This window comes from Mandrillus leucophaeus, unplaced genomic scaffold (assembly GCF_000951045.1).
Source record: "Mandrillus leucophaeus isolate KB7577 unplaced genomic scaffold, Mleu.le_1.0 Scaffold979, whole genome shotgun sequence".
Lineage (NCBI taxonomy): Eukaryota > Metazoa > Chordata > Mammalia > Primates > Cercopithecidae > Mandrillus > Mandrillus leucophaeus.
The window spans coordinates 196297-210164 of NW_012110685.1; the positions used below are offsets into that span (position 1 = coordinate 196297).

Below are 13868 nucleotides of genomic sequence, written 5' to 3' on the forward strand. Positions count from 1 at the left end.
TGAGCAGTGGTTTGTAGTTCTCCTTGAAGAGGTCCTTCACATCCCTTTTAAGCTGGATTCCTAGGTATTTTATTCTCTTTGAAGCAATTGTGAATGGGGGTTCGCTCATGATTTGGCTCTGTTTGTCTGTTATTGGTGTGTAAGAATGCTTGTGATTTTCGCACATTGATTTTGTATCCTGAGACTTTGCTGAAGTTGCTTATCAGCTTAGGGAGATTTTGGGCTGAAACAATGGGGTTTTCTAAATATATAATCATGTCATCTGCAGACAGGGACAATTTGACTTCCTCTTTTCCTAATTTAACATGCTTTATTTCTTTCTCCTGCCTGATCGCCCTGTCCAGAACGCCACTGCCTCTCTTAAAAAGGTTGAGTGTTGGGCCTGCCCCAGGCTCAGGGTAAGATGCCACCAGTACCGAAGGCCCTACAGCCTGACAGCAGACCTTTCAGTAGACCAGGAGTATGTTGGCCATCTGGCTTATGATCCAGACCAGTGCACTTTAAAGAATGAAAGATGACAGTTAAAAAGTATGCTGTTGGCCGGGTGTGGTGGCTCACGCCTGTAATTCTGGCACTTTGGGAGGCCAAGGCAAGCAGATTTCCTGAGCTCAGGAGTTCGAGACCAGCCTGGGAAACATGATGAAACCCCATCTCTACTAAAAAAAAATAATAATAATAAAAATTAGCCAGGCATGGCAATGTGCACCTGTAGTCCCAGCTACTCAGGAGCTGGAGAATTGCTTGAACCCAGGATGTGGAGGTTGCAGTGAGCCAAAATCGTGCCACCGCACTCTAGCCTGGGCAACAGAGCATGGGGCTCCGTCTCAAAAGAAAAAAACAAAAAGTACGCTGGGAAGACAGATGTCAACTAGCACTGTCCCAGGAAAACGTAACTATGGGTCCACCCGACTTATGAAAACAACAAAGGCATTTCTGATGCTGCTATACAAATAAATTAATCCTCAGGGAAAGCAAATCAGATGCAGTTGGCATTAGAAGGAAAGTTTTAATTCCCCCAAAGGCAAGCGAAGGGCAAAGGATTTACTTTGATGTTATAACTAATTGAAGGTTTTGTATATTGCCCACCTGCTGGCAGATGCCAGCCCTGTAGGTCTGCTTTGGGCTCAAGAAGCCACTGTGCCAAAGCACCCTTAGGTAACACAGTATTGGCAGTCCACTGACCATGCCAGGACACAAGACATTCCTGTACTACAAAAATATAGCCTTCTTGAAGAAACTGGGCCTGGGTGACTGGCTGTGCTTAAGTAGGCTGCTGTAGACAAGGTTAAGGCAACTTTCTTAAGACACTGTAAATGAAAGAGGCAGTGTCTCCTTCCATGCATTGATCAGGTTTCTAAAAAAAAAAAAAAAATGCTGTTGTTTAATTATGAAGGTTTTTTTAAAGCAGTACTTTTACTTCTCAGAACTCATTTCACTTTTACTTGTTAATACTTAAAATAACTCTGTTGGTTTAGAATCCAAATAATCATAATCATAAGAGGAAAATGTATAAAATAAATAAAAACTTTTCAAGTGTACTTAAACATTTTGTCAATAACTTAGCTGTTTAAGCTCTGCTATTTAAAAATAATGATTTTTCTCCTTATACCCTTGCATTGTTTGGGTCTGAACTCTTAGTTTCAGTTTATTTTTAATACTTTTTGAATAAAAATGCTAGCAACCTTTTTTAGGCCCAAATAGGCTACTCTGCTCATCAAATGGATTTAAGCTTCTATCTCAGTCATTTGTGTGCCTATATGGAATTCTAGTGTTTTGCATCCTCATATTCTCTCTCTCTTCCTCCCGCCCTCCCTCCCTCCTCTGCCTCTCTCTGTCTAGCTCCTCTCTTCCTTTCCTGGCACACACGCTGCACTTTCATTTAAAGGGAATGTGCCACATCCTCACAGGTACCCTGGCTGTTTCTGTGACACTCACTCAGAACCACTCCCAATGAGTCAACAGTATCATCTAAATCCTAAAAATGTTGTGTCTTGATTCTTCCCACACGTAACGAACCCATCTCAAAAAAAAAAAAAAAAAGAGAGAGAGAGACACAAGCAGAGCCAAGCTAAACGCACCTCTTCACCATGCTTTGGAAAGAAGCCTCTTGTCTTCATGCTCTTCGTTGGACTATCTGGGGATCCCTAGCCGCTGGAGACTGACCCTGGCTATCACCATCCTACCCCACAAAAAGATTTATTTTTCCGGACTCACCTACAATAAAGCTGCTGCTGTTGACATCATGATGGTATATTTTGCATAGAAGCTGACAGTTGATAGGAGATCTGAGCACACTGTAAGATGTGCACATCCTCATATACTCCTTGGCTCTGAATGACTTCTCAGCAGAGGAAGCCTGGGAGAATACATGTGGAACTGGAACTTGGAAAATGAAAGCAACAGGAGTCCTCAACTTACCAACCCTGAATTCTCACCCCTGACTGTACATTAGAGTCTCCTGGGAAGTTTTAGAGGATGCTGGTGCTGGGACCCCCAGCCCAGACCCGGTTCACCAATCCATTAGCACGAAGGCAAGAGTCTATTTTTAAAGTGCTCCTTGGGTAAGTCTCATGACCCACCAGGGATGAGAACATCTATTTTTGGTGTGTCCTCTTAAACACGATTTCAGACAGTTTCCTTGACATCCCTTCTTCTCCTCCACTTACAAAACAAAACCCTTTACATCCTTTCCTCTTTAACTCTTCCCGGTAAAGAGTTCAAGAGTCCCAGTGTATGAGAGTTTCTCTTTGGGGACAGTTGTACTGGAGGAGTCACTTGAGTCCTTCTGTCTTTGTGTCATCCTCAGTTACTCCCGGTCTGACGATGAGGGGCATTAAACACTTCCATCATCCTCACGCACGCATGGAAGGGAAGACCTAGAAAACTCCCACCCCTGCCAGGAAATTCCTCTGAGCCCCCAGCTATGGAGATCTTTATTAATGTACTCCTTCCCCCGCTGGAAGCACAGTTAACTTTCACGGTCACACATTGATCTTGTGATTAGCCAACTTACTGTCAGCCTCAGGGAAGGCAGCCAGCATGGCAGCCCTGGATGGGGGCAAGCCACTCCTTCCACAGAGGAGGTCCTGGTGGCCACAGTCTGAGAAAGTTTTCTGAGCCCAAAACAAAACTTCTGTCACTGCCAGCAAGTGAGACATTGACCAGGGGCTTGGCCTCCAAACCAAAATGACTTTAGCACAATCAGTTGCTTGTATTAATTAAAGGAAAATGGAACAGTGGGTTTATCACACTTTTCATTAACTCCAGTGCGGCAAAGGTAACAAATCTGGAATTTGGGAGCAGCAAGGCTGCAATGTGCTACAGTCCACACTCCTTGGTTTAATTAAAGAGGGCGAGCTCAGAGTTGCTTGTTGCCAGTAGGGGTCTAAGGGAGAGTCAAGGATTGGATGTTGGGGTGGGGGGCAGAGTGGGGGGCAGATAATGTGGAGGAAGAGTCTGGCAGAAAGAGAGTGGATTAAATAGGAGAGGGAGAGGGGGAGTTCTGCAGGGATTCAGTTTTCAAACCTAGCCATCAGGCATAACGTGAACACATACTGTGTGCTTAGCCTACGTTAGCTGCTGTTAAGGAGTTAAGGAAGTAGAAGATGTGATGTCTACTCAGGGTGCTTGCAACTTGGACAGTGGACTAGGAAGAAGGGTAGACAGTACAACACTCAGGTTATATGAGCCATACTGGGTCCCAAATGCTAAAACCCTACCATACTTCCAAATTCAAGCATGTTTCTGATGTGTATCCTTCAAAAGCAGGGGGCTCTCATGTCAGGAGGCATGTGATGGAGAAGGATGCCAGGAGATCTCTAGGATAAAAGGAGAAGCCCTATTCATAGCCCCCAGGGGTTTCTAGAGGGCAGCTTTCCTCCACCCTGTCCACTCTTTGCCTCCCCCATGGGAGGTTGGTGACCAACGTCACGGTAAAGTGGTTGCTCGGTCATCTATTAGGCCTAGTTAAGCAGACATAAGGCTGCCATCTAGAAGTGAGGGCATCACTCCTGTGTCTCCATCCCCTCCCTGGCCTGCTCCCTGGGTCTGGCGTCCTCCTTGCTCCAGACTCTGCATTGCAACACAGCTCGTACTCTCGGCTCCACTTTGAGCCTGCGACTGAGTACTGAAGTCAAGCATTCTACTGTGCAAACCCCACTGTCTCTAATTCTCAGGGAGAAAGGCAAGAACCTCATGTCAGCCTTGGATCCCAAGTGGGGATTATAGTCCAGCTGATGTTTTGATCTGCTCATGGCTCAGTTTTGTGATTATGTTCTATTAGCCAAAATCCTGCAGCGAAAGAAAGATGAGTGATAGGATTCAGGCACATGTTTCCTCAGGAACTTTTGACGGTCTCTACCTTTCCTTGTACACGTCAAGGATGAGAAGCAGTGGGGAGGAGGCAGTTTCAGGCAGCCTTAGCTCCTCCCTGTGGTCTATCTTGATCCAGATGTCCACGACGGGATGTCCAGCAGATATTTACAAGCATGGTTCTTCCATTGCAAAGTAAAATCTGTGTTCCTTGACAGCTTGAACCCAGCTTTCGAGAGTGGGTAAAAGGCTTGTTTCTAAGATGGTTCAGGCAGCCTAGTTGTGGCCTTATAGGCCAGAGGTACTTGATCGCCAATCACCTGGACATTTGATTCCAACTTTGCAAATTCAGTATTGATCAGAATCATCTGTAATAGTCTCTCTTGCTGGGCAGCAGGGAAACTCCTTTTCTTGTTTTCCCAGAAACCCAACCATGTGAGCCAAAAAGACCCGAGTGGCCACACTCTGCCCACTCCCACTGGCTTCCTTCCGGCAGCTCATTTCCCTCTTGCTTTCTTGCTCCTCCCACTTCCCTTCCCCACACCTTGTCCTCCCTGTGTGGCTGCCTCCTGAAACCCTAGATCCTCCTTACTGCCCTCATCTCCTGTTGTTTTTTTCCTTGGTAGCACAAGCCCCCAGAAATATTCCTCTGTGTGTTACCTCGGCAGGTCTGGTACATGCTGCAGCAGGTGTGCTGACACTTTATCTCGGCGCAGTGTCTGCAGGTAGAGCCATGCCCTAGACAGCAAACCTAGAAGGACAGTCAGGGTGGGGATGCTCGTGGGTGACTTTTAATGATTCCAAATGGAGAAACCAGATGGGGATTGCCTCAATACAAAGTGTTGTTGTTGTTGTTGTTGTTGTTGTTGCAAACTGGGAATAGACCAACAAAGAGATCGGTCACCTGTTTTAGTCTGTTCTTATGCTACTAAAAAAGACATACCCGAGACTGGGTAATTTATAAAGCAAAGAGGTTTAATTGACTCACAGTTCCACATGGCTGGGGAAGCCTCACAATCATAGTGGAAGAGTCAGGGACATCTTACATGGCAGCAGGCAAGAAGCTTGTGCAGGGGAACTCCCATTTATAAACCCATCAGATCTCATAAGACTTCCTCACTACCACGAGTAGAGTATGGTGGAACTGTGCCCATGATTTAATCATTTCCACCTGGCTCCACCCTTGACACGTGGGGATAATTACAATTCAAGGTGAGATTTGGGTGGGGACACTCCCAAACCCTATCTTCACCTCCTAAAATTGTCGCCAGAGGTATTCACAGAGAAGACAATATATTCTGTCAGGACTTTGTATAATCTAAAAAGTGGAAGGCTAAAATCTTTGACCCCTCATGTTTCTTTCAACTTTATAACTCTAAGGAACTGGCTGAGGCAATAAACAGGAGAACTGGATGCAAGAATGAGGGCTGAGATATCGCTGGCACAAAAGGACATAAAGGGAGAAAGAAAAGAAGTAGGTCAGGAAGGCCCCCATATTTTGCTCTGGATTTCCTGTTTGATCTTTTTCATTCCCAAATGCTTAGGATCCTTTCAGCTCTAATAAATCTTTTTGACTCACTACACCTTACTTGAGGGATCTAGAAATGATAAAGAACTAAAAATTGAGATACGGAAAAATATAAACCACTTTGAGTCCTGGCCCCATGAGATTGCAGACTACCCAAGGTGAAGGTCCTTGTTTTCCACATTATCTCTGCCCCCATTCCCTCACCACAGAGTCTTACGCAACACCTTGCTCATCCTGGTTGTGAGCAGAATAAGTGCAGTGAGGTCAGAGCCAGCAGGCCGGCCAGTGGTCCTTCTCCCATAAGTCGTTTCTCTGTCTGTTCCTCCATTTCTAGCAGAACAGACCCTGCTTGTGGATGTTGCATGCTCTTTGTATTCTGTGACTGTGCTGTCAGAATGTGTGCCCTACCGAGGAAGCCCCCTTAGATCCACATAACCCTGAGGCTTTTGCTCATTCTATCCCCAAGGATGCATCGTGCATCTGAGGCAAGGACCCCCATATCCCCTGATGAATGGCCTCATTTGTATTTTTGCAGATCTTAATTTTGCTAATGCAGTGAATTGAACTCATCTTCTTTGAAGCACTCTTTCCATGGAAACAGCCTTGGTTTTTATGCATTTCTGCCAATGATTCAGAATCTGCTTTCTGTTGCTTCCAACCATGTTATATTAGGATGCTGGAGTGCTTACAGCAGGTCCATAATGCCTCTGGGTTATTCTCATAGTACAGGACATTTCGCTGTAAAGCAAAACTGTTGAGCAGACTTGCAGTTCCTGTTTGACAAGGAAAATATTGCAGTCTTATAGCCTTTTAAAAAAATTCCTTGGTGAACATGTCTTTAGAATCTTTCCAATGGCTCACAGGCCATCTTGCTTGCCCCACCTCTGTGTTTCTTTCCTTCCTCCTCCTCCCTCTCCTTCCTATCCTATCCTGTTCCTCCCTCATCTGTTTCTCCCTGCCCATTTCCCTTCTTTTAGTTCATAGTCAGCAATTTGGTTTCCTGGCAGCTAGTAGAGAGGATTAAAACATTGATTGCCTTCTGCCCCATTATCTGCAGACTGGAATCAGGATTTTACATTTTACAACCAGAACCGGAGAGGGCAGCCCTAGAGCCTCCTAAGTCTCCAGTCATGTAGCAACCTAGATTCATTCTGCTTTAAAAATCTCACCCAGCATTCCAAGTAGTTAAGAAAATAACATGTAAGTCACCTTCACCGAGTCTGAGATGGAGAGAAGTTTCAACAACATTTTCCATTTTTCAACAAGGGAACATGTTTTGGTGAGGATGCGTGTTTTGTGGGAAGATCGTGAAGAATCCATGCGTCCTGATCCTCAGCCTCAATGTAGCCAGCCTACTGAGCCCTAAACCCCCAAAACAGTGAGTCTTTGGAGGGGCAGGCTCCACAAGAGTCTCAGCCTGAGGGGCTCTTAGTATATTTTCCTAACACGCTGACCCTAGAGGACTTCACGTGTGTGGGTGGGAGAAAGCCCATGAACAGTGCGGCATGGGGCATCACAGCTTCACTGCTCAGGATGTGGGCCCCTTCCCAGCCATGGAGGCAGCCCCTGGGCATGTGTCAGAAATGTGGAATCCCAGACCCCACTCCAGACCTACTGGATCAGAATCTATATTTAAAAAGAAAAATCTCTGAAGAACTTATATGCAAATTAAAATCTGAGAAGCGCTTACTTCATTGTACAAGCTTGACAAAATTCATTTTCTCCACTTAATGAGGTAGTATTATAACGATCCCCATTTTACATGAGATGCACTTTTTCTTCCTTCCTTCCTTTTCTGCTGTTGCATAACTGGTCCCATAAAAACAGCATCACAGACAGTGGAAAGAAATCCCACATTCCAGAGGCTGCCGTGTCATCTGGTAATTCTGCTGAAAGGATGCAGGACCTATCTTACCCATGCAGATGCACACGGGCCTCCCCCTCCTGTGAAGCCATCCCCTCCCTATGTGTAGGTCGACATTTCTAAGTCCACTGGCATTCGTGGATCTCACTTTATCTGGAGCTTTTAAGGCATCTGGCTCAGGTCCACCGAGCAGCGTGATCTGGGGCTTTCTTCTCTCTGAGGCAAGGGGAATGTTGACCCTGCCTGAGACTCCAGCCAGGCCCTCAGCAGGTAGCCCATGTGTTTGGTTAAATGCAATGCAATTTAATTACTCATGGCAAAATCCTCTGTGGTACATTTTGAAAAAATAATGGAGCCATAGTAGTAGAAAGCCAGGCTTCTCATCCTACCACACTTATTTCTTGCAGAAAAAAAAAAAGATGGTGAGGTGAGTGTGGAACATCATTTTGATGTGTTTGATTCCATTGTAGTTTAATCCTTAAAAATGCTTAGACTGATCAACTAACTTTTCTTTGTTAAATTTTATTTAAAAAGTAATCTCAGAATCCCTTTCACTGTGATATTCTGTTAGCCTATGTAGAAATAAAGGGAGTAGGGCAAGAAAGTGTTTGCATGTCCATAGTGTACCTTGAAGAATTAGAATATGAACTAACCTGGATCATTATGTCTGCTGTGGTACAGGCTTTTGATCCAGCAGCACCACCCAGCAAATGGGGACTTAACCCAGATCCAGCTGGCCCATGCTCTGGAGTTTCTTCCTTGAAATTGTCTAAGTTCCCGTCTGGTGCCTGGGACCATCTGGGGCAAGCAGCATCATTCGGGAGAGACACTCGGATCCTAGGCTAGGTGTGGTCACTGTTTCATACCCCATTTCTTCACTCTGGGGATATTCCACCCGGCACCCTTTAGCCACTCCTTATATGAGTTCACCCGGATTTCCCAGTGACTCTGAACCTCACATCTGTGAGTACGTTTTGGGACCCTGTCCTCAGGACCAGGCTTAAGGAGGGTAGCCAGGCAAGTGAATTGCTCCCACTAGCCAATGAATTATTTCCTCCATGGAAGTGCACAGTTTGGGCTAACAGAATGGTGCTGATTTGCAGTGACATTTCTATACATAGATTGGTAGCCAGTACCCGAGACCAATGGTACTCCCTGGTTGGACATGACCTGGGGTAAGACATGGAGGCAAGGAAGACAGCGAGAGCCAGAAAGCACACAGTCTGGGGAAATGGGCAGGTAGGTGGTGGAAGCCCCCAAGGCTTAGACTTGGAGCAGAGTCAGGGCACCCAAGTACCTGCCTCCTTACCCCCTATGCCCCAGCCCACCTCCACAGATCCTTACTGTTGCACACCCTACACCCTACACACCAGCCCACCTCCTCCACCTTCCTACTGCACACCCTACACCCTGCACACTGGCCCACCTCCACAGAAACCTTCCTGCTGCTCACCTTATACCCTGTACATCGGCCCACTCCCTCCACCATCCTGCTGTCTATCCTACACCCTGCACACTGGCCCACCCCCTCCACGTTTCCACTGCCCACCCTACACCCTGGACACCAGCCCATCTCCACAGACACGTTCCTGCTGCACACCCTACACCCTACACACTGTCCCCACCTTCCAGCCTCCTGCTGCCCACCCTACCTTGCACACCATCCCAACTCCACAGACACGTTCCTGCTCCACACCCTACGCCCTACACACCAGCCCATCCCCTCCACAGACACCTTCCTGCTTCACACCCATGGTGGACCCAAACCCATTGGATCAGAACATGCTTTCACAAACTTGTGGGGAAAGCTAACATTTTTATTGCCCTGAAAACTACTGTGGCCCTCAGGACTGCAGGCCTATAAGAAAGGCAAATGGCTGTGCCTTATCCTTGGGCTTTATCTTGGTTTTCGAGGGATCTCGGTGTTTTGACAGAACTCAGAACATTTGTGATGGAAGACAGAGGGTCTGTTGTGTTTGCACTGGACCACAGGGAGTAATATAAGGGGTAAGGTGGAGAGGCCAGATTGTTGCAAGAACCTGTAATGGTGACATAAAAGCAACAAAAATTTTGCAGCCCATAATATTTTGAATTATGAATGACAAGTTTCACAGGTACCTGAGAATGAATCCTCCAGGGAGCTCCACCAAATTGAGTATTAAATCCACTAGGCTATTCTGGCAACCACAGATCCAGCATTCGGGTCTATCACACTTGTGTTGGCCAATGCATATTGAGCACCTATTACAAAGCCATCATGGGGTCCTTCCTCGTTCGTTCATTCTCACTCTATCTTCTCCAACACAGGTAGAAACAAAACCAACTACTTTGCATTTATTTTTATTAAAGTGTGGAATGTTTACTTATTTGTTCTACAAGTAGTAGTTTGTATTCTGCATACAAAAACATTTCTACATAATGAAAAATTAAGATGTGTTCCACAGTAACATACTCTAAAGTTATTCCATGGTTTTATTATATTATTGATCATGACAATTCTTTTTAAAATATCGGTTTGATGATGCACCGAAGTATTTATCATGTCATCTCTGAGTTAATTATCACAATAATCATATAAGAAAAATAATGACATGTTTTCTTACCAAATGCTCTAAAAAAGTTAAGTGGCTTGGCTGAAAATACATTGATGCAAGACACAAGCAGAGAATTTCTTTCCTCCATTGCCATATCTTTTGAGCAACTTGATGCCCTCTGTCTTTGACTTGATGTCCTACTCCATTCTGATGGCTTTTTCTCTTCCTTCTCCTACAGTCTCTAGATGTGAATATGGCTCTGTCCCTGGTTACACGGTTTCCTGATTGTTTCCTGTCTGCTTCTTTCTTCCCAGAAGGCCAGGGCTTTGTAAGTGAGGATGAGTACCTGGAGATCTCTGACATCAAGCGAGACCAGTCCGGGGAGTACGAATGCAGTGCGTTGAACGATGTCGCTGCGCCCGATGTGCGGAAAGTAAAAATCACTGTAAACTGTGAGTGGACCTGCAGCCGAGGGGTTCTGGGGAACAGAGGGCACCGGGAGTAGGCGGACAATCTGGTAATGGCAGTGCCATTTTCCAAAAGACCCAAGTTGCTGCCAACAGGAAAATACTTCATCAAATGGCTTTGCTCACCATGGCCTCCATGCCATCTGTCCCTGGAGTCTTCCTGGGACTGCCAGAGTTTTCAGCAAATGGAGAGAATTGTTAACTGAGAATAGGTTTGGAGGCCTGAAAAAGATGTTGGGGTCAATGCAATATCTTCAGGCAAGTTATTTTTCCTGAAATAAATGATTATTTCACTGGGAAAGAGGGTTGTCACAAGTAATCCATTTACGTAGCAAATGGCTGGATGTGCCCTTCTTCTCTTTCATGAAATCACTCTGTGTGCATGCATGCATGTGTGTGTGCGTGCGTGCGTGTGTGTGTGTGTGTGTTTCCCACAGATCCTCCCTATATCTCAAAAGCCAAGAACACTGGTGTTTCCGTCGGTCAGAAGGGCATCCTGAGCTGTGAAGCCTCTGCAGTCCCCATGGCTGAATTCCAGTGGTTCAAGGAAGATACCAGGTACCTTTTAAACGATGCCTGGACAGTTCTGAAGCAGAGCCGACGGGCCACCTTCACACGGGAGAAGGATGGGGATGAAGGAAAGGGGAAAGATAAGGCAAAACAGAAATGCTTTATACCCTCTTTTGTCACAATGTCTCCTTTTACAACCAGAAAAACATGGAGGAGTCTGGGAAGTGAACAAAATGAACTGACCATGATTCTGAATCTGAGACTTGTTGTAGACATGTCAGTCATTGGGAATTAGAAGCCAGTACATTTATCCTGTTGGGTAAAATCATCCTTTCTCTTGTCTCCTGTTGGACACTGAGGTTCTTAGGGTTTGAGTTTGAAGGACAAGGTTAGTTGGAGAGAAGCGTTTTGTGAGGAGGAGGGCCTCTTTGTAGAATGAATAGATGGCAATGCCTTCCCTCTTGCAGGTTAGCCACTGGACTGGATGGAGTGAGGATTGAGAACAAAGGCCGCATGTCCACTCTGACTTTCTTCAATGTTTCAGAAAAGGATTATGGGAACTATACTTGTGTGGCCACAAACAAGCTTGGGAACACCAACGCCAGCATCACATTGTATGGTGAGTGCCAGAAGCCTGGATGCAGCAGGCTCAGCCACATGGGGAGGCTTGAGGGACTCAGGAGGGAGGAAGTTGCAATCTGCTTGGCCTGTGTCCATCCATCCTGCTCAACCCACCACCTGTAGATAAGACATACTTCTCCCTGCCATTCCCCTAGCATGCCATGCAGAGATAGTTACATGGTAATTGATATTTCATGGTCATTAAAAGGCAAGGTTTGCCCTTACAACAGGAGTAAACCAAATTGTGAATCAGATAGAATGGTGTTTGTATAAAGAAGATAGAACCATGGTTCACGCCTGTAATCCCGGCACTTTGGGAGGCCGAGACAGGTGGATCACGAGGTCAGGAGATCGAGACCTTCCTGTCTAACATGGTGAAACCCCGTCTCTACTAAAAAAAAATTAAAAAAAAAAAAATTAGCCGGGCGTGGTGACGGGCGCCTGTAGTCCCAGCTACTCGGGAGGCTGAGGCAGGAGAATGGCGTGAACCCGGGAGGCGGAGCTTGCAGTGAGCCAAGATTGTGCCACCGCACTCCAGACTGGCGACAGAGTGAGACTCCGTCTCAAAAAAAAAAAAAAAAAAACATAGAACCATGGGTCAATTCAACTGTATAATCTTAAGATGCCTTCTGCAGTTGGAGTCTATGATTCCGGGGTGATATTTGTTGCTTTAAACCTAGTCAGTTGCTTCCATCATGATTCTCATGTTGCTTGCATTTCGTGTTCTCATCCGTGGGGAGGAATGGAGTAGCAGTCTGAGACCTTATCAGGTGGCTGTTCTACCCACAACTGGAGCAGCAATCCCCCTCTGAAGGTCTTTCCCTCCCATATGGGTGGAGAAGACTTGGGAGCCCGGACTGACCTCCTTTAAAGCCCTTATGTCTCCCTGACTCCATTTTCCCACACTGCCACATCCATAGCCTTCTGCAACATTTCACACCATGGGCCAGGACCAGCTTGTTGTGATACTTTATGTGCGTATGTATTTGTTTATTTGCTGAGGTTTGGTTAGAGGGAAGCATCCGATGAGTAGGATGAGAGGATGAAGGATGAAGAGAGGTATCCACGTTTCCACGTGCACCTCAGACACAAGTTTTCAGCTCTGACCTTAACTAAACTTGGTCCACCAACCATCTGAAATGTGTGATCTATGTCTTTTGTTTTCTCTCTGCATTGTGTGTGCATTGTGCTGTGTGTGTCTTAGAAATAAGCCCCTCATCAGCAGTGGCAGGTGGGTACAGCATGTTCCTTCCTACCTCTGCCTGCCTGAATGCCTATGCCTTTGAGTTTTAGCCTACTTCAAAGATAGGCTTGCCTGCTTCGCCTCTGTAATTTATGTCTCTGAGGCAGATAGACCTCAAGGGGCTTGGTTTGCACAGTTTAGATAAAAAGCATGTAGAATATGACGGCTTTCACATGCACTCTGTGGAATAGATTTATGGGTTTCAGGGGAAGGGGTTTTTGCCCCCAAAACAATAACCTTATACTTGGTCACGTTTGAAGAAGATGCTCATAGAGCAACCCAGCCCAGAGACCAACTGGATTCATAGATAACTGTCTCCATGGGGACGTCACCCTACTATGAATGTTTTATTCTTTTAGCCCAAGGCAAGCAGGGCTAATGGTTTAGTTTTTAAAACTTTATTTTAAAATAAAAGTACTTGGGATCATTATTCATAATGATAATATCTGCTATTTACCAAATGTATACTGGTTTCTAGGCATCATGTCAATGCTGTGCAAGGCAGGTTATTAACCCCATTTTACAGATAAGTGAAAGGAGAACTAAAGAGCTTGGGTAACACTGAAGGCCACTTAAATAATGAATAGGTACTGGATGAGACCTAGAAGTGGAGCCTGCATTAGGTATTGGAGCATTTGCCCAGAGCATCAGCGAAGAGAAACAGACACACGCATGCATGCACACACACACACTCTTACACAGTTGCTGAGGCATTTAGAAGAAGCAGTAGCTGGTGCTCAGCTATGCTTCCAGACCCGGACGACATTCAACCCTACTGTTCTAAGATGTC

General features: G+C 45.7%; 1 protein-coding gene across 1 annotated transcript in view; it reads left to right on the forward strand.

Moving 5' to 3' along the window:
• LOC105532641 (opioid-binding protein/cell adhesion molecule-like) overlaps positions 1-13868 on the forward strand; it is a 219360-nt gene that overhangs the window by 185673 nt on the left and 19819 nt on the right. The window contains exons 4-7 of the mRNA XM_011970826.1: positions 10552-10689; positions 11142-11262; positions 11682-11833; positions 13040-13066. Of these exons, the coding sequence (XP_011826216.1) occupies positions 10552-10689; positions 11142-11262; positions 11682-11833; positions 13040-13066 (438 nt within the window). The remainder of the gene's footprint in view (positions 1-10551; positions 10690-11141; positions 11263-11681; positions 11834-13039; positions 13067-13868) is intronic.